The 18,746-nt window shown below is 42.8% G+C and overlaps 2 protein-coding genes and 4 non-coding genes across 8 annotated transcripts in view; 4 read left to right on the top strand and 2 right to left on the bottom strand.

The window, feature by feature from the left end:
- rasgef1ba (RasGEF domain family, member 1Ba) overlaps positions 1 to 18,746 on the bottom strand; it is a 35,618-nt gene that overhangs the window by 13,688 nt on the left and 3,184 nt on the right. The window contains exon 1 of one of the 2 annotated variants that reach the window (XM_088289991.1): positions 1,670 to 1,885. The exons of the other annotated variant lie outside the window; for it this stretch is intronic. The gene's annotated coding sequence lies outside the window, so the exon portion shown is untranslated. Of the gene's footprint in view, positions 1 to 1,669; positions 1,886 to 18,746 lie in introns of those variants that run through there. 2 annotated transcript variants of the gene reach the window in all.
- On the bottom strand, positions 2,996 to 8,522 carry LOC148343812 (uncharacterized). 2 transcript variants are annotated; one of them, XM_088290002.1, is made up of 3 exons: positions 8,350 to 8,522; positions 7,089 to 7,649; positions 2,996 to 3,526 (listed from the first exon to the last, which is right to left on the bottom strand). In XM_088290002.1, the coding sequence occupies exons 1-3, from the start codon at positions 8,396 to 8,398 to the stop codon at positions 3,075 to 3,077; spliced, it is 1,062 nt and encodes a 353-aa protein (XP_088146128.1). In that variant the 5' UTR covers positions 8,399 to 8,522; the 3' UTR covers positions 2,996 to 3,074. The 2 variants fall into 2 exon arrangements, with proteins under 2 accessions (XP_088146128.1, XP_088146138.1); XM_088290012.1 differs by having other exon boundaries at positions 7,089 to 7,644; positions 8,350 to 8,481.
- trnac-gca (transfer RNA cysteine (anticodon GCA)) lies at positions 11,139 to 11,210 on the top strand. Its single transcript has one exon. It is a non-coding gene; the product is annotated as a tRNA-Cys (tRNA).
- Positions 11,847 to 11,918, top strand: trnac-gca (transfer RNA cysteine (anticodon GCA)). Its single transcript has one exon. It is a non-coding gene; the product is annotated as a tRNA-Cys (tRNA).
- On the top strand, positions 12,783 to 12,854 carry trnaw-cca (transfer RNA tryptophan (anticodon CCA)). Its single transcript has one exon. It is a non-coding gene; the product is annotated as a tRNA-Trp (tRNA).
- Positions 13,575 to 13,646, top strand: trnaw-cca (transfer RNA tryptophan (anticodon CCA)). The gene has a single exon. It is a non-coding gene; the product is annotated as a tRNA-Trp (tRNA).

The following is an 18,746-nucleotide window of genomic DNA, read 5'->3' as shown; positions in this document are numbered from 1 at the left end:
ATTACATTTTTTTTTCATGATTTTAAATCTATTTTTTTCTAACTTTTATTTTCGATTAGATAACATTATCAAAATGTTCAAATTAATCTTTAAAAATGTGTTTTTTTTCTTATTCTTAAATTTGTATAAACATTCCATTTGAAAACGATTTTCATTAAGCGATGTTTCCATTTCCGCCTTTGCAGTTACTAACTGTACAGCAATTAGTCAACAGGCGTTTTGTTCCGACGTCACGGTTGACTTTTTACACGTCATGGCAACACAATCAAACAGTCACTAACACACTTAACAACACTTCGTTTGAGTTGTTCTCAAAGCCAGCGCTTCAATTCGCAACTTTGGCGCCGCGAGGTGTTCCGCACTGCACCACCCACGACAGCGCCCCCCGCAGGCAAAACGCAACACTGTACACTGTAGTGGCGACTCACGATCACATTTTACCTGCACGTGCAAATATATTTACAATCTACCGACACGAGATGTTCGATTGTCCAGACATCTGCATGAAAACTATATTAGTGTGCTATGGTAGCGACCCCAATGCATATTTGATACAGTTACATGATAGACTTGGAATTATATATTTATATATCGAAAAATAATTATCAAAAATTGAGGAAGAAGTCAAAGCTAGTCCATTTTCTTCATAAAAATCTCAGAAGTGTGCAATGGTGAATGACAACAATGGAGGTCGACAGGCCACAGCATTAGGTATAAAAAGGTAACCTTTTGACATAAAAAAAAAGTTAAAAAAACACCAAGGTAGACAACCACATCCTTTAGCATTTTGCACCCACAAAAATGAAACGTGCCCAAATCAAGAGGACGTTAGGGATTAAGTTACAAGAGAGGCGGCGGGAATCCTCTTAGCCAGAAGGTGTGCGAGTGTGTGTGGCTCCAAACAAACACGAGCATTGAATAGACACTGCCATTGATTAAAATTCGAGTACAAATATAAGTGGAACATTTGTTATCAATCAAAGTGGGTTGCTTAGAAAGTGTGATTTTGGATCACCACGGTGGCCTCGAGTGCCCAAAAAGGTACATCATCAATGCTGTGCTATTAATATGAGGTGGCAGGAAATGAAAATGAACATAAAACAGCAAACGTAAATACATAAACATCACGATCCTTTATTATTATTTATAATCCTCATTAATATGTATTACTTTTTTCTCTCCACCTGGCGCGTTATAATCATAATTCCATTTGATTATTATTTTTTTCCCTAAAACCTTGTGCATGCTACTTAATTGTATGCGTTTTAAGTTTCAAATAAATTCTTGTTGACTGGAATATTTTTTCTTAGTTTTCTCCTTCACTCTCATATTTGATTTTTATTTCTTTAGTGTTGGCACTTGCTCTTGTTTTCAATCATTGTATGATTTATTTATATAAGATATATGTGTATATATTTAGTTCTTTTGTTAATTATTTTTTCACCCCTCTACTCTTACTATTTATGTTCATTTTGATCAGCTTTTATAATCAAAAATATTTCCTGGTACATTATCTTATTTCTATTTTATTAGTATATAATTTCTATTTTCCCTTCCCCTCTGTACTTTGTTATTTTACATTTTAGGGTTGTTTTTTTTTTTCAAATTTCTTTCCTCCAAACTCCTCAACGCGCACGCGCACACGCACAAAAATGTGTATTCAGTTTACCTCGGCTCCAGGTGCGAGTGCGTCCTTTTCCCCCCTCCAAAGTCCCTCCGAGTGCCACAACACTTTTGTGCACCTCACGTCAGCAAAACAAACCAAAAAGATCCAGATAAGGCAGCGGGGTGACCGCAAAGTGGAAGCCGCGTGAAGTCGCTCGATCTCCGGAGTGCGCGACGATGCGTGCCGTGCGCGTCTCCGGCTCTGTATGAGTTCAGTAACAGAGCTCAAGGCAGCCGGGCTTTAAGCGTGAGGCCGACAGCCAATCAGAAGAGAGGTGCACCACCCAGCCACACCCCTCTCATCTCCAATTGGTTTCTCTTTCGTTCCATTGTCTTATTTCCCCGGATGGTTTTTCCATCACTCTCGCATCACTTTTCCTTGACGAACTAGTTTCTGTTTCACAAAAAATGAACTTTGATAGAATTAATTACACAACAGGGTTCAAACAGAACAACCCAAAAAAGATCTTGGGTCTGCTGTCTTTGATCTTGTATTTTTGGATTGGCAACAAGTGGTGACAAATTAAGACGACTTGCATTATTTCCTATAGGGAAAAACACAGATTTTAAAACCTAATCTTGATTTGGACACATCTCATTCATATTTAAGAGGAGCATTCATTTGTCCAGTGGACCTAAAATGGTTTTAAGCGGCACAGATTGATGTTTTCCATTAATCCGTTTTGTGAGAATAACCGCACAGGGTTCGCCACAGAAAACCACATGGGCCGGACATGATTATTATCCTAGTCCTCCTGTCTGTAAGAGCACCTGGAAATGGACAAAAAAAAAAAGATAGGTCAAACAAAAATGGCAGGCTTCCTGTGTCTTTTGGGGTATGGCTTCTTGAAACTGTTTTCGTGGGTCTGCTCATGAAAGATGTGTCTACCAAATTTCAAATTGTTAAATAAAACTGACTTTAAGAGTAAAAATATGTCTAAAAATGGTCTGAGCATTAAAATGGACACTTCAAATAACAATGACAACTTCCTGATCATGTCATGACTTTAAATTTTTTTGCAGGATGAACAAATTTGATGTTCCCAGGTGAAACTGCCTTTGGTTGCTCTAACAAGGCTGCCAACTAAAACGGTCTCTCACTGGGAATGACTTTTTGAGTTTTTTGGAGGTCTACTCATGATAGACAAGCCTAGCAAATTTCAACTTAAGAGAATATTTGGGGGACAAAAAATACTGTGGTCAATGGTTTGGGGCCAAAATAACCATAACATTGAATCAAAAAGACAATCTTATCATGTTTACATTGCACAAGTGCAATCCGGATCCGATTCAGATTGAGTTGATGATGGCAACAAAACCACAAGATTAGTCAGTTCTCCTTGTTTTGTTTAATGTCCATCAAAGAGTTCAAAGGTGACATTTGAGGCTTCACAATTGCAATTTAAATCTTAATTTTCCCCTTTGGTGAATATGTGATGGAGTTCAGTTGACACTTCCGCAGATCGCGCGCTGGTGGTGGTCACCCCGCTTCCGCATTTGCACGCCTGCTCCCGGACCAGGCAGGTGAGGAGCTCCAGCACCTGGATCTGGTGCTCCATGTGTGCCTTCTCCCGCCTCTCTTCCCTCTCGGCCGACTCCCGCTGCCTCTGGAGCCACTGGCCCAGGAGCTCCTGGTGCCAGGTGGCCTGCTCTTGCCGTTGTTTCTCCAGCTGCACCAGAAGGGCCCGCGTCTCCGAAAGCAGTTGCTGGTAGCAATGGGCCAGGTGCTGGAGGGCGGGCTCCATGCGGAGGCAGGCATCGTCGGGGAGGCGGGCCTGGGCCGCCGCTCCGTCGTCGGGTGCGGCCGGGGTAGCCACGAGTGAAGCTGGGGGAGGAGAGCTGGCAACTTCCAAGGATGGTGCTGTGACACAAGGATAGGAAGGTTAGAAAGAGTCAAGTTGTCGTCGCGGTATGGTGCCCTAGTCTCCGCTTTGCTGCATCGCCCTCTTTCCTTTGTGCCCTCGGTTTCATTCGGATAGCATGTACAAAACCACAAACGGAAATAAATGAGGGAAACTCTTTGGAGACTGCATTTTTCTGTCTCCCTACAATGCCAAACGCCAGACATGGGGAGAGCCCTCGTTTGCATTTTCCCATCGCTCCGCCTTCAACTGTCGCAAAGGGAAGAGAAGGGGCGTGATGGCGCAGTGGATGAGTGCTCGTCTCCAAACACAGAGGGTGTGGGTTGGATTCCCAGCCACTGTGACTGTGACCAAGTGTCCTTGAGCAAGATACTGAACCTCCAGTTGTTCCTGATGCTTCGGCATCAGGAGGTAGTTGAGGCAACAGTGAAGCGCTTTCCGTATCTACGGTAGAAAAGCGCTAGACAAGTGACAGTCCATGTACCATTTCCCATGTTGGGTTCTTGTCTGAATTTGCAAAGACTGAGAAGTTGGTAGAGAATGCGTGACCAACTGAGTTGAAGTAGATTTATTTAGATTCCTTCCGGTTAACCGTGGTCGAGTCACGTAAACGTATTCTGTGAGTCCTAACCTCATACAGTATAAACTATCGTTTGTTTTGGTCCAAGAATAGACATTGGTCTTCTAATATTCTGTCAACACTTTGCTGAGAGGTGCCGTAATACTGCCAGTTTATTTGGGTACATACAACGTCGCCTAAGGAGAAATAGGCAGTCACTTTTAGAGCAAAGTGCATGCCGTCTCTTTGAGTTAAACGTTGCTGTCTTGACAACAAAGGAACTCGGACTTCCCTTTCCCTTTGTCTCGCACTTCCCAAAGTATTCCCAATTGAAGGTGAGTCAGGTTCTTGTTTTACGCAACCATTCAACAATGTAGTTTGTGACAGATGCTCAAAAATTGTGAACAAGGACTTTTCTTTCGCAGATGATGATTTGGCAACGAGTCAAACAGTCGCAATATAGCGCAGACTACTGCCGAGGAGGACTTACTCGATGGATGCTTTTTTTAATGCCTTAACAGGAAAGTTGATTGACGTTAACATGAGGACTTATATAATAGGTTTGCATGTAAAAACGACATCAGAACTAAAATGCTCCCCCCTAAAACACTGTAGTGATTCAAGGCTTTTTTTTTTTTTTTAGATGAGATTTACAAAAAAATTGCTACACCCCCTTTTGCAGCTAGGCTTATCGTTTTCTTCCGGTTTCCGCATTTACGTCACAGCAGGGAGGCAAGCAAGGTAATGTTGCTGGAATTGTCAGTTCTGTTGGCTAAAACAGCGACCAAAATGCAAACGACTACTCTTGTCCACTTCAACCTGTGAAAGTAGAAAAGCGTTCTGCACAATCGTTTGGATTTATTGACAACAAATGTGAGCTCATGTGATCACTTCCACAAAATCAAAAATATCATCCCAATCTCTTCACTTAGGCTGAAGTGGACAACAGCAAGAATGCGCACATGAACCCCAACTAGTTATATTTCGGACATTTGGCAATGCTAAAGTTGTGTTAAGTGTCAGGGGGCAGGCATGGATGTTTACACCTCTCCTCCCGCCGGTAACAAACAGTTGGTGTTACGGAGGTGTTAAAATTGGCAGCAATTAGCAATTAGCTTTTGGTGAGCTTCATTGCGACGCGGAAGCCCGTTGTGACTCATGCACTCAAGTACGTTAGTGTCCGTCACCGCTTGCAGCCAATTCATGAAGCTGTCAGCATCGTGGTGCGAGTCGCCGTCGATTTTAGATAAACACCTCATCGAAAAACCTGGTAAGTGATCTTTTTGGAACGTTCCGCGTACACGGAGCGAGATGTGCTTTTAGCCGGGTCCGCTTCGTGAGCGTCAATATCGGATAGCGAACTGCACGAGAATCCCGGTTATCATACCTTGGAGACAAGCTGGACATTGAAAACATACAGCACGCCCGCACACGACCCTAGAGAGGACGTGCAGTGGAGAAAATGGATGGATGGATGGACAGACTTTGGAAAAGTCAGAGCACAAAAGCTCCAGCGAGGAGGCCGACTCCACAGCTGAGTGTGGCTGCACTGGACGCGTCATTTTCGGATGAGAGGTGTAGGCGTACTCCGTGAGTGGCCTTGGTGAAAAAAAAAGTAAGTCAAGCTAACGCTTCTGGCTGAAATTGTGATATATTACGGCCTAACAATTAACCTCCCAAAAAGCTAATCGCAACGCATTGTATGTGCGCGTCTTGGTGACTTAGACGATGTGTCAAAAAACTTCACGTAAGGTTTTCCCACAAATAATTTGGGGCCGGTTGGTCCCGTTAGTTTGACATTATTAGCGACGCGGCTGCAATGAACAAATTGTGTGTGACACCCACGAAGATGCGGAGGGAGGAGAGGGGGCGTGGCCATATCCCTTCTTTTTAGGGGGCGGTTTTCAAATCGTTTAGGCACCAATTTCTCCCCAAAAAATTGGTAAAGATAGAAAATGCAAGCTCATATCTGTCCTCGTATCTGTATCTGGTATCTGTCCTCGCCCAAGCCGAGTCTACGTAACAAAGAATGCATAAGAGCCATTACATACCAGTGCCGTTTCCTAGCTTCTTTGCTTTAGCTCTGATCATCTCAGTAGTCCGCATTCTACTCCAACGGAGTCGGAACGGCTACAATATTTATAAGCATGATGTGCGCTTTAATTCTTTCCTAAACAGAAACGTCAATCGCTGACAAAATTAATGACATCATTTGCTATTATTTTGTCATCGACAACAAAGCCTTGTGACTTTAGCTGTTCATTAAACAGGTCAGTTCCAGCCAGTGTGTTATTTTCGAAGTAACAATAATCGACCCTCATTCTTTCTCTGCGCTTTGTGCTGCGGACATCGCTGGACTTTTATCATCCACAGTACCCAATTTGCTTCCACTTGCCCGGAGCCTCTTCTTGGATACAATGTGGTATCTTACCGTTGACAAGGTCACAAACTTACGGTAACCTTCACTTTACCTTGTTACTAGCTCCAGATGTTGCAGACGCCACTCTAATCAGCGTTCTTTGCAGAGGATAAAAAATACATGCGTCTAAATACTGTTGAAATTGATCCTAACTAGAGCAGACACCAACAATCATCTTGATGATTGATTAATCTGTCGATTATTTCGCAAATGAATTGAGAATAGGAAAATGCTTTAATCCATCCCTTCATTCAAAAACAGGGACATTCATTCAAATTGTCAGGGCAGGAAACGCACCGACAAATTATTTGGATTCAGTTACGCGTTTGGTCCATAACATGTCAGAAATGGACAGACTTTGGAAAATTCGGAGCACAAAAGCTCCAGCGGGGAGGCCGACTCCACAGCTGGGTGTAGCTGCAGCAGCAAAATTTATTTGTTGATTAATTAATTAATCGTTGCACCTCTAGTTATGACATTTGACATTTCAATGTATTCACAACTTATCTCGTAAGTCAAAGTACCACTGAGCATAACTGTAATTGAGTTCTTTTTTGTATTAATAAATAGATGGAGGACGTACCACCAGGTTGTGGATGGACAGTTGACCCCAAATAAAGGTCCTGGCGTCTCTCTTGCGGCGGTTCCTGGAATCCGGCATCGCTGAATTCGGAATCTTCTCCGTTTTCCACCTTGACGTGAAAGTCCAATGGCCACGTGGGGTGGCCTCCCTTCTTCTCGGAAGAGCTCAAGTGCTCTTTTCCCGGGGAGTTTAAAATGTGATTGCCAAATTCTGCTACAGGAGCACGGAAGTGAGAACCGAGTTGCGAGCCATCCGCCGGCCTCCCCAACACTGCGTCCATTTCATCAAAGTACTTAAAGGTGCACATCTGCGATGCGTCGGCGCTCCTCTGCTGTTTGGCCCGGGCGTAGTTGGCCTTGAGGGTTTTGACACGAAGGCGGCACTGGTGCGGACTTCGGGAGAAGCCCATGTTGCTCATGCGCGCTGAGAGGTGCTTGAAGACGTGGCGGTTGCGCAGGTTTTCCGACAAACTCTTTTGAACACGCTGGTCGCTCCAGGCGCAAAGCAGCACCTGCGTCTCCTCTGCCGTCCAGTTGACCGAACGCTCTGTCTCGCGCTTCCCTTAGAAAAAAAAATATATATCTGGATTTAATGTACATAAAACGTTTACTTGACTTAAAAGTCAAATCACACTTTACAAGTTTCACTTTGGTGAACCTACACAATCTTTTCAGCAATAACTAGGAAATGAATATCAACAAAATATTATGTCAGAAGTTTAAAAATGCTTCCCATATGAAAAATCCTTTTTGAGAAGTAAACCTCGAAATGACTAGTGTTGAAATGACATTTTTTGAGAACACCGACATGAAATGTTTCTTTGCAGCGATGCTTTGAAATGCAAAAGGGTAATACAAGGAATAAGATCTATGCTATAATGACCACAAATCTGCAACCACCGAAAACAATCGCACCAATACCATAATATGAACATTCTCCCAAATGTGAATAACTTCTGTAAGCTGTTCACAACTACGAGCCAGCTATCTTGATATAGTATCCGCATACAATTACCACAGGACAACACTCACTTCAAATTGCGTAAAACACGAGGCTCACTTATCACTAGATCACGTTTAATAACGAGTTGGAGGTGCAATGGATGAATATTTATCACAAAATGTCGAGGAAATTAACCCGGAAGTTGGGGTGCTAGCTGTTGTTAGCATGGCTAGCTGGCGTCGTATAAGTCGGCGGAACAAACATTACGTGCTAACTTTGGAGTAATAAAGATACCAATATTAATACAACACATGCTTACGTCTCGTGGTGGACACAGAAGTGGTGGAGGTGATGGTCGCTCGGTTCATTTTTGGACGGCGAGCTCCTTGAATGAAAACAACAGCGCCGTCACTTTCTGGTGAGGGTGACGAAATGTGACGTAATTGGTCATGTGACCAGTCAACGACGCACACGAATTAAGATAAGAAAGCAAATAAAACAATATTTTAGAAGAAATAAATAAACCTTTATTTTCAATTTAATATTTGTATTCTCTAATAAAAAAATAAAATACAATCAATAAAATCAATCTGATCTGTTTTTCCCATCCCATGTTGAGGTTTTAAATTTTGCTTTATTCACTATTTTTTATCCTCAATTTCATATTTATATTTACATATTATATACAGCACTGGAAAAGAAATCCGTAGATTTTTAACAATGTATGTATAATTAATTATCCAACAAATAAAATTGGAATAGTTGTCATTCTGTAAAGTTGAATGTGAAAAGGCCGCATTCCAAAATTCTACCCTATGTCAAATTTTTCATATTTCGCTACATGAGGGGCACAAAATATTGGAAACAGCTCTCAGTGTAAAGCCACTTAAAAGCCAGCCATGTGTGTGTTTGTGTGTGAAACTTGTGTGTGAAACTATGCCTGCAGACACAATTAAAAATGTGTATTTTGAATATCAAGGAAACTTGAAGAGGAAACGTCTCCTCCATGGTGTTAATGGCTCGTCCCGAGATGTCTGAGACGTGTCCCTCCCGTCTGCTACAACTGCCCACTTGCAGCATGACAACCTTCCAAAGCAATACCCTCTTTTCACAATGTGTGTGTGGGGAGGTTCAAGCATGTCTGATCTCCTGCTGGAATATTTGCATATTCGCAATTCAGCTTTTGTTCTGTTGACCTCTTACGTGTCAATCATCCGCATGAGTTCTTTTCAGAAATGTTGACATGAAGCAGTTACCATGCTTAACCAAGCTTAATGCACAACTTCAGTTCAGTTCTAAGGCGACACCATATAAATAATTGTAATGTGCAGGGGACAAGCACGAAAAATGGGTTAAAAAAAACAACAAAATGAAAACGCACATTAAAAACAACAAATATATTTTATCTTTGATTAATTTAGAACAATAAAGCAAAGCAAAATAAAATACTCCAGACTGGATGTATATGATAGATTTTATAAATTAATTTAAAAAAATATTTTGAATTATTGCATAAGAATTAATAGAAAAATAAAACCAGAATATTGCAAAGAATAAAATGAATTGATAAATAAATATAAAGGAATATATAAAATAATATAAAATAAGAATAAGAACATTATATGTGTGTATATTTTGCTTCCGTTTACCACTCTTGAAAGAAGCAATGCAATGTAAGATGCTAGTTGACCATCTGGCAGTTTTAGAATCTCTTGATGTTCCACAGGCAATTCAACAATTTTCTTTAAGCCCTGAAAGAATTCCATCAATGTGTTGAGGTCTTAGTATGTGTTTGTTATGGAAACTGGATCCAAACTGGGCCGAGCAGCAGTATGACGGATGATGTAACAGAATCTCATTTTTTGATGTTCTAACCTGTTTTTCTCTCGCATCGGGAAGAAGACTGCAAGGGCTGGAAGGGTGACAATTAGTTATTTATTGTCCTTTGAGATTACAGGTTTGAAGTGACACCATTTCCTCACTATATTCCCTTCATCTCACTCTTCCGGAGGCCAACAGGAAGCAACCGGGCGCTGGAAAATGCTCATTATACAGTGGCTACATTTTAGTGGCCGTCGCATTAGTCGGTGTGGATGCAATAAAATGAAATTGTTACAGCATTTGATCTGACCAAAATTAGCATATTCACGGTTTGACCGAAATCTTTTTTTTTATTAAAAATCGCATTATTTAATGTATTTGCATTTCAACTTTTAGAACTGCACATAAAGCTGCTCCATGAGACTCTGTGGCGCAACTAAAGGTTGTTTGTTTAGTGTCAAGTGAGTTGTACTTGACAGCGAACTCAAGTTGTCAAGAACGCAACAGGAGTTCATGTTTCGCAATTGCTAAGCTAAGAACACTTGCCAAAATCCGCATTTGTGAATGACTCCCTTATTCAAAATTTAGTTCAAAGTAAGAAGCGAGCTTGATTGATTGCCTTGATTAGCTTCAAAATATCACCATTACCTTCCTTTTTAGCGCCAGAGATGAAAGGAAGATTTGGGTCACTGATTCGGAAATTGTGTCAGTGCTTCCAATCTGAAATCGCATGGAAAATAAACTTTTGCAAAGCGAGCAGAATTTTGTCCTTTCCGCTCTCAGAGTCAGTCTTCCCGGCGCAAGAAAAGCAGGTCAGCGAGTCAAGACGAGGGTTGTTACATCATCGGTGGATGCCAGGATGGAATCCTGCTGCTGTTCCTGACACTCGGCCCAAATCGCAGCTGCCTTGTTTGGACACAGTGTCCAGAGCAGACACAAGACCTGCAGACTTGCGCAACATTTTTGAATACTTGAAGCTCCTGCAAAACATCAACATATCGGGAGTCCATTTTAGCGTGCTGCAACATCGTTTGGCATCTGACATCTTTTCTCAGATTTGTTGCTGGAATGTAAACATCGGGGAAGCTTGTGCTTCGAGACTCCAAAGGAGGACATCTCTATCAAATGCTCAGACGTCATGCTAACATACAAAACTGAGATTGACCAAGTCAGCTGATCTTATGTTGTACCTTGACGATTTAGAAGGGTCAAACCTGAAAACGAACGGGAGCAGACTGCCTCAGGCAGCTGCCCTTATCAATGCCACCGCCATCAGGCAGAAACCGTGGGGGTATAGCTCAGTGGTAGAGCATTTGACTGCAGATCAAGAGGTCTCCAGTTCAAATCTGAATACCCCCTTCTTTACAGTTTTGTTCAAAGTCTGGAAGAATGCAGTTTCAATTCAATGGCCTCAGGGGGAAAAAAAAAACAACTCCCCTGAAAGCTGTTTGGAAATTGTCCACTGCTGCACTTTATGCCGAAGGGCGTGTTTGCTTTTCCGCACGAATGGGGCTGTTTTCACACAAGTGATTTTAAATCTGAATGCCCCATTTAACGAAAGGGTAGCAAACTGACCCTGCAGCACTTTTTTTTTTTTTTTTGATAAGTTGACCTCATTGAACTCCAGAAAGCATTAACCCTCTTGCATGGTGGTGGGTGAAAATCAGAGCCCATGATGCATTGGGGTATTGCGTCAGACTGACGAACCGGCCCGTCAGTCCGTCACTGATGGACGCCCGTTTTGTTGACGATCGACGAATGCTGAGAGACTTAAAAAAAAAATGACTAACACGGCATGAACGGAAGTGGATTTTCGCCCCTCAGCGTAACCGTCAGTAACTGGGTCAAGTATTGTCTGAATTTGGGAAAGGTAGCGTGGCTGTGCTACATGATTAATCTTCTTACTGAGGGTACGCCACAGTTGGACAATTGTAGATCTGGATTGGTTTTACCCAAAAAATGATTCGACACTGAAAGGACAACAGATCAGCCGGTGGGGGTATAGCTCAGTGGTAGAGCATTTGACTGCAGATCAAAGGGTCTCTGGTTCAAGTCCAGATACCCCCTTAATGTTGCTTTTGTTCCGTTTGGTAATGAAAAAAAAAAAGCTCCCCTCTAAGATGTTAGCCGGGGAATCTTTAGTCCTCTTCCACTGGGTCTGCTGTTTTCCATCTCTCCCTGCTGCAACCCACCCAATTCAAATGATAAAAATCATTATCCAGCTTCTGCAGGCCTTATTGATGATCTGATGATTTATGTATTGCCGCAGGCAAAGTTGGAAAACAGGCTGGACAGCGGACCTCAAGGAACAGGATTGAAGACCCCTGAGCTAGACTGTGCACTGTTCATTATTATGACGGATAGTCTGTTTTGAGTGGTGGGGCATCTGTCAGCGACCTGCAGCGGTTGCGCAGTCTGCCAGATCACACGGCCTACTTGTGGACCCGACCACCCCGGTGATGCCGCGGCATAATCATTTATGCATTGATTCTGAGGCGCAACGGTAACGCCATCTCGCAAGTTTTGGTGTTCAAATCACAGGCTCATTCATCGTGTCATTGTGTAAGTCAAGATGTCTCTGGTTTTATTCAAAGTTTGTGATGATGCACCATTTTGTAGTTGGGAGGCTTTTCAGAAAACAAAACTGGCCACAGCAGCTGCTGGAAACTTCTCTGCTGCTCAATATTGAGCTCTGATAGTGTGTTCGCTCTGCTCAAAACGGTCGTGACTTTTCACAAGCGCAATTAATAACCTGCAAAGCAAAGAGCCCAGGTGTATTTTGCACATGGAACCGTGGGAGGTGAAGTCAGACATGCTACCGTTGTAACAGAGAAAATCAATTTGGGGAATGTATAGGCAGCAAAAGTACACAAAATGGATTGTATTCTGCTTCAACTGTACCTTTAGTTTTTACAGATGCCAAATTTCACAGACTCTGTGGCGCAACGGTAGCGCGTCTGACTCCAGATCAGAAGGTTGCGTGTTCAAATCACGTCAGGGTCATACATTTTGTCATTGTAGGCGAAGGAGTTTTCTGGTCCGAACCCACAGTTCCTGTTTTGCTCGATTCATGTCAAATCCGTTTCGAGCGGCGGGATTGAATTGAAGACAATGGAGTTCGTGCGCGTGCGTTGACACAAATGATGCGTTTGGAGCGATAGGACACTAAAGCACTAAATATTCGCCCATTTATCCTATGTTACACTCGCCGTTATGTTGTTTGAAAAGAGAAGAAAGAAAAATGGACCAGAAAATTATCATTGCCGTCTGTCCAGAACTTTACAACACGTCCAGTTACCACCACAGGACCCAAAAAAAAGTGACCTGGCATGGACACAAGTGGCGCACCTGCGATATTTGACTTCTTTTTTTTTTTTAATTCAAGAGTGTTTACATTAGCTTTAGCACAGGTGTCGACCACTTGAACGCGATGTCGAAACCTTTTTTTCTTTGTTTGCTCCCGAAAAAACTGGCGTCGTCACAAAGCGAAGCCCCGCCCCCTCCCCATGAGCGCCAATAAGCGGCTACTTTGGGAACACCTGGGCAGTGAAACGCCAGTAAATGAAGCCAAGTGGATCCCTCAAACGGCCCAAGTGTGATTTGCACACGGAACCGTGTGAGGTGAAGTCAGACGTGTTACAGTATACGTAGCACAAGTACCCAAAATGGGATTGTATTCTGCTTTCACTGTACCTTTAGTTTTTACAGAAGCAAGACTTCACAGACTCTGTGGCGCAACGGTAGCGCGTCTGACTCCAGATCGGAAGGTTGCGTGTTCAAATCACGTCGGGGTCATTCCTCTTGTCACGTACGAAGGAGTTGTCTGTTTGAGTTGGGTTCAAAACTCATTTCAGTCTTGAGAAAAGCAACTGTCAACAACAGTTGCTCGCAACTTGACCTCTTTTGGATTTTTATCACTAAAAGTGTGATAGCTGAGTTCAAAACTCCAGATTTGTTCACACTAACTATCGAAAATGCCCAAATTGCGATTTGAACGCAGAACCTTTCGATGAAGCGTGAGACGCATTACCATTGCACCACAGAATCAACAAATAAGTTGCACTGCAGAGTGGGAGGGTTTCAAAGCGTGTGCCAGGTGTTTCTCGTAGCCACTATTGCCAAAGCCGGGAAACTCACACATACAAGATCACTTTGAGGAAACATCCTGCCCGTGTGTCCCCGACTTTCCTGCTAATCATATCATAAATGTCCTCGTCACAGCTGCCGAACACGTGCTGCAGCACCAGGACAAGATGCCCGACCGCAAGACCTCCACAGAGGAATCCGGCCCCCACCCTAATTTGCCTGCCATTTGAATTTATTTTTTTTATAGCAGCCGTCAATTTGCTGAAGCCACTCTAACCAGACGCTAAACTCGTGGCGTTGGCTCCCAACATCTGCCGTTAGTAACAACACATGGCGGCGTTAGTCCGGGCCATGTGGGGAGCCGTGCAGTGGATCAGGTCCGAAACACGGACGTGGTTCTCAGGCTTCAAAGCGACATACTTGCTCAATAATTTGTCCGTCGCAGCGCGCACTCACACAAACACGGATAATATCAAGTGGACAAAACCACAGCTGGTTCAAGTACACCTCAAGTATGAAGCCTGCCCACATAACTCTGTAGGAAATCTAATCTACTTCCTAATGTACGGTATGTACCTACCACTCTAATCTACAGTTTTTAGACACTCATCAAATTGACAAAAATTACATGCCAATCTAATCCATCAATTTTAATATAATGTTCCCGCCACCATATCTACCAAATATACTGTGCCTACCGATATAATCTAGCTACATATCAGTTTAACCTACCCACCTTCCTTTCTAATCCACTTCAAGTCTTAGGCAATACTCATCAAATCAACATGCCTGCCAACCAAATCTAAATATTTACCCATTTATCTCATCTATTTGCCAAATCTACTGACCTATCAAATCTATCCAGTCTACCTACATTTAATCAATACCTAAATCTAATCTAGTGACCAGTCCACCCTATCCAACATACCTACCTTCCCAAACTATCCACCTAACTGTCTAATGCAGGTGTCCTCAATCTTGTTCCTCGAGGCCCGGTGTCCTGCTTGTTTTCCATCTCTCCCTGCTGCATCACACCTGATACAAATGAGCAGATAATCAGCAAGGTCTGCAGAAGCGAGATAACCATCCTGATCTAGAGGGGGAGATGGAAAACAGGCAGGACCACGGCCCTCGAGGAACAGGATTGAAGACCCGCTGATCTAATGTGTTATTGCTTTCAACGCGACAGGTCAGGAGTAGTAATTGTTTTTTTTGGGGGGGGGGGGGGGGTATCAACTTAGTCTTGCCTATGCTATAGCTCCATTACTACCACAAAAGGCAGTCAAATTGTCAGGTGGACTTTGAACACCAACACGTCTGTGGTATTCACTCAGAACTATCCAGAAAAAAGGTGGAAAATTCCCATCTTTATTAGGCAGTGAGAAAAGGGCTAGAAATACTGAACTGCTGAACTGTATAGAGCAGTCTCTTTCTCGCTCTCTTTTTCTCAGACACGTAGACACACTTCCCGTCTGAAAGGCTACGTAGAGGAATTTCCACCTTGGCATCTCACTTCCTAATGTTCTGCAAACAGGAAGAGGCTAAGGATAGAAATAAAAGTTCTAAATTTACACACTGGGCCCAGAAACTCACCATGTTTGGTCTTTGCTTTGGAGAAAAAAAGTTACTTCTTACATAAGAGCGTTTACGTAAATAAGGAATGTGGGTCAGACCAGAGTTACATTTTTAGCCAGAGGCCAGACTTAATGCTATTGCTAATATCACTACACAACAAACTAATCGATGTTTTCAAGGGTATTGTGGATGGAATGACTTAGAAAAGAGCACTGCTCCACAGACCACTACACTATACATATATAAGGACCAGATCCTAGACAGAATCAGAGCATATACCGAGAATGAAGCCACGACTGGAACAAGAGCCTAAAGCAGGTCTAGGACACAGATTAGGACACAGCCTAGACCAAGACTAGGGAATTTAACAGTACCAGGCCCTGCATGGAACCAGAGCCTAATGCAGGACCAAGTCATAGATTAGGACAAGGGCATTGTCACCAACTGGGACCAAAGCCTAGATCAGCGGCTGGGCCTTGATCAGGAGTAGGACCTACATTAGTATTAGGAGGCATACAAACCCTAGAGATTTCATCTGACTTTGGCCTTTACCTACAAGACACTAGGATATTGACAGTATGAGGATCTAGTCCAGCACTAGGTCTTAGATAATGAACTGGGTCAATATCATCATAAGACCAGGAAATGTACCTTGACCAGGACCTAGGCCAGTAACAAGGCATTAATCCAGACGAGGGCATGGCTCAAACAAGGGCCGTAGTACAAAACCAGAAATATATACTAGGACCTGTATCTGAAGTAACACGAAGGAAGAGACCAGGGAAAAGGCCTTGACCAGGACCGGGGCACATTACGGGACCAGGCCTCAACGGGGACCAAATCCGAGATCAGGACCTGAATCTTGACAATGACCGAAATCAAGACCAAGGCGTAGACCAGCATGAAATATGGACAAGATCATAGGCTGGATGACGGTCTAGCCCAGGTACAGTGCCTCAACCCAGAACTTAAGCCAATAAGGAGGCATAGTAAAGGACTGGGGCCTGGACCAGACAAGGGCCCTAGACTAAAATATAATGTCACTATGCTGTAGCACATTAGGGTCTGGTAAAGGTCCTGGTCGAAGCCTTGTTCCTGGTATAGACTTAAAGATAGGCCCTGGTCGCGTCACGGGGTAGGCCCTGGTCCTGATCGAAACCCTGGTTTATGTCCTGGTCTTGGTGTAGACTCAAGTAATATATTTGACTTCTGCAGTACCACAACCAGCAAAAGAGACATTTGACACTGAGTTGATCCTTTTGACGACCTTCGTACATACTGCTAGCTCACATTCTTTCCTCAATCGGCAACTTCAGTTGTTCACATGGTTTGCATCAGCCCAGCTCACACGTTAGCTGTTAGCTGCTGATTGACAGCAATAGTGGGAGGCAGTATGTAGTAGAAAGGGGGTCCACAGGAGATCTCCTCCATGTGTGGTCAGGATCAGTTTAACAGCAGAAAAAAAAGGCCTTGGGCATAGCAGACATTCCTCGCTTGCCAAAAGGGGGTTGCCACGGTGACCCCGGAGGGACGCATTCCTCTCAGTGCGAGGCGGAGGGCCAAAGGGAAGGGGGTGTCTGGCTTGACTCCTAATATAGGTAGGAATATAGGATGCTTAAATCCAATTTGGTATACAAATGCTCGTCGACCCACAAAAAAAGTCTTGCCTGAAAAGAGTCTACCATACAACATTTTTCAGAATTAAAAATACAACTGTTACCCAGAACACCAGAAAAACCTCCGGCAATGAGCCGCAAGATGCTTCACCAAGACTTGGACCACACAAAGCGGCATGCTCTGGCTAATTTCCATTCAGCGCAAAGCTGTGACTCATTCAAATGCATTCGTCATCTAGTGTCGTGTTTCAGCACCTGAGGCGACGTCGCAACGTGCCGCTGTTGTTATAGGTAGTTCTTTAAATGGCTCTTTATTGTTTTACGCAAGGTAGTTAGCATTTCTCAAAACATTTTCTCACCTGCGAGCTGTTAGCGCTGGAGCAGGTGACAAAACGTAGAGGGCTTGCACACACACATGCAGATGCCCCGTGTGAGCGTGGGCACTCACTCACATTCACTTGACCGCCCCCCCCCTGCCCCTCCCCTCCAACACACACACACACAAGCACAATGACACTAATTAATTTGTCATAATCCTAAATGTTGCTTTTTACTTATGTTTGTTCCTGCCTGAGTTTGCGTGCTCAAGAGTTTTATGTGTGCATTTGATTTCATGAAACCACAACTGTTGATGCTATGATAGCCAATGACTTCTTTTTTGAGAAAAAAAGGTCCAATTTAAAGAGAGAATTGTATCAAAGCACGTCTTTGTTGTGTGGTGCTACAAATTTCATGACCGCAACGTCAAAAACGAGTCAAATATTCTCAGTGGGAATATGTTCCAAAGTGAGTGTTGTTGCTCTTCCATTTTCTTTGTCTTCAGCCCTCATTTGCATGATGGTGTCTTATTTGTCTTTTTATGCTTGCATGTTACTAGAGTAAATGACATCAATCCAAATAAATGTACCTGAAAGGACAGAAGACAACACAGCGCGCCCTCGCCTAGATGTCAATATCATTTTTTTATTTTGTATTTTTTGCAGAACAAAACATCATCAGAGGACATTTAGGAGCCATTCTCATTCTTTTTTTTTTTTTCTTCAGTCACATTGTCATTTAGTGTCAATGCTAAACGGCGTCGCTTATCACACGCGGCCAATTACGCGTTATACAAACGCATCGCACTAGGTCAAATCGTCTTTGTGGGTGTGTGTGCGTGAGAGACATTGTAACGTAGGACATCCTCATGTTTTATTCAGCGTGACGAGCCCGGGCCTCAGCTTTATTGTTATTGCGATTATTCTTATGAACATAACAGGATAAACAACATGCAAGGCGTGAGAGCTCATACAATTGCACGCCAGCCACTTTGGAAACCAAACATAAAGAACTGATTTCATTTAGATTTTTTTCCAAGAAAAAAGGCATTTTTCCAGTTTTTTTTTTTTTTGTCAGAGAATATTGGATTTAAAAAAATTAGACAAAATAATACATTGAAATGAAAAGTCGAAATATGTATTGTTTTTCTTGGCTTACGAAGACATACTGGCTTTTTCTTTTGAATGTTTTCTACAAAAGAAACATTAAAAAAAAGAAAGAAAAGGAAAATAAACTTGTTTTAATAGATTTTAAGTCAAGAAAATCTGAATGAAGGTTATAAAATGTACAACTTTTTTTA

This window comes from Idiotropiscis lumnitzeri, chromosome 1 (genome assembly GCF_059441095.1).
Source record: "Idiotropiscis lumnitzeri isolate Australia: NSW breed Sydney's pygmy pipehorse chromosome 1, RoL_Ilum_1.0, whole genome shotgun sequence".
NCBI classification, from domain to species: Eukaryota; Metazoa; Chordata; class Actinopteri; order Syngnathiformes; family Syngnathidae; genus Idiotropiscis; species Idiotropiscis lumnitzeri.
This window is presented reverse-complemented; position numbering and strand designations above follow the sequence as displayed.

What these genes read in the sequence shown, in the direction of transcription:
- LOC148343812 (XM_088290002.1), bottom strand. Translation starts at nt 8,398, where the DNA reads ATGAACCGAGCGACCATCACCTCCACCACTTCTGTGTCCACCACGAGA. An exon ending in TTCTGTGTCCACCACGAGAC is followed by an intron (nt 7,650 to 8,349) that starts GTAAGCATGTGT and finishes TTTTTTTCTAAG; the next exon opens with GGAAGCGCGAGACAGAGCGT. An exon ending in TGTCCATCCACAACCTGGTG is followed by an intron (nt 3,527 to 7,088) that starts GTACGTCCTCCA and finishes CTTGTGTCACAG; the next exon opens with CACCATCCTTGGAAGTTGCC.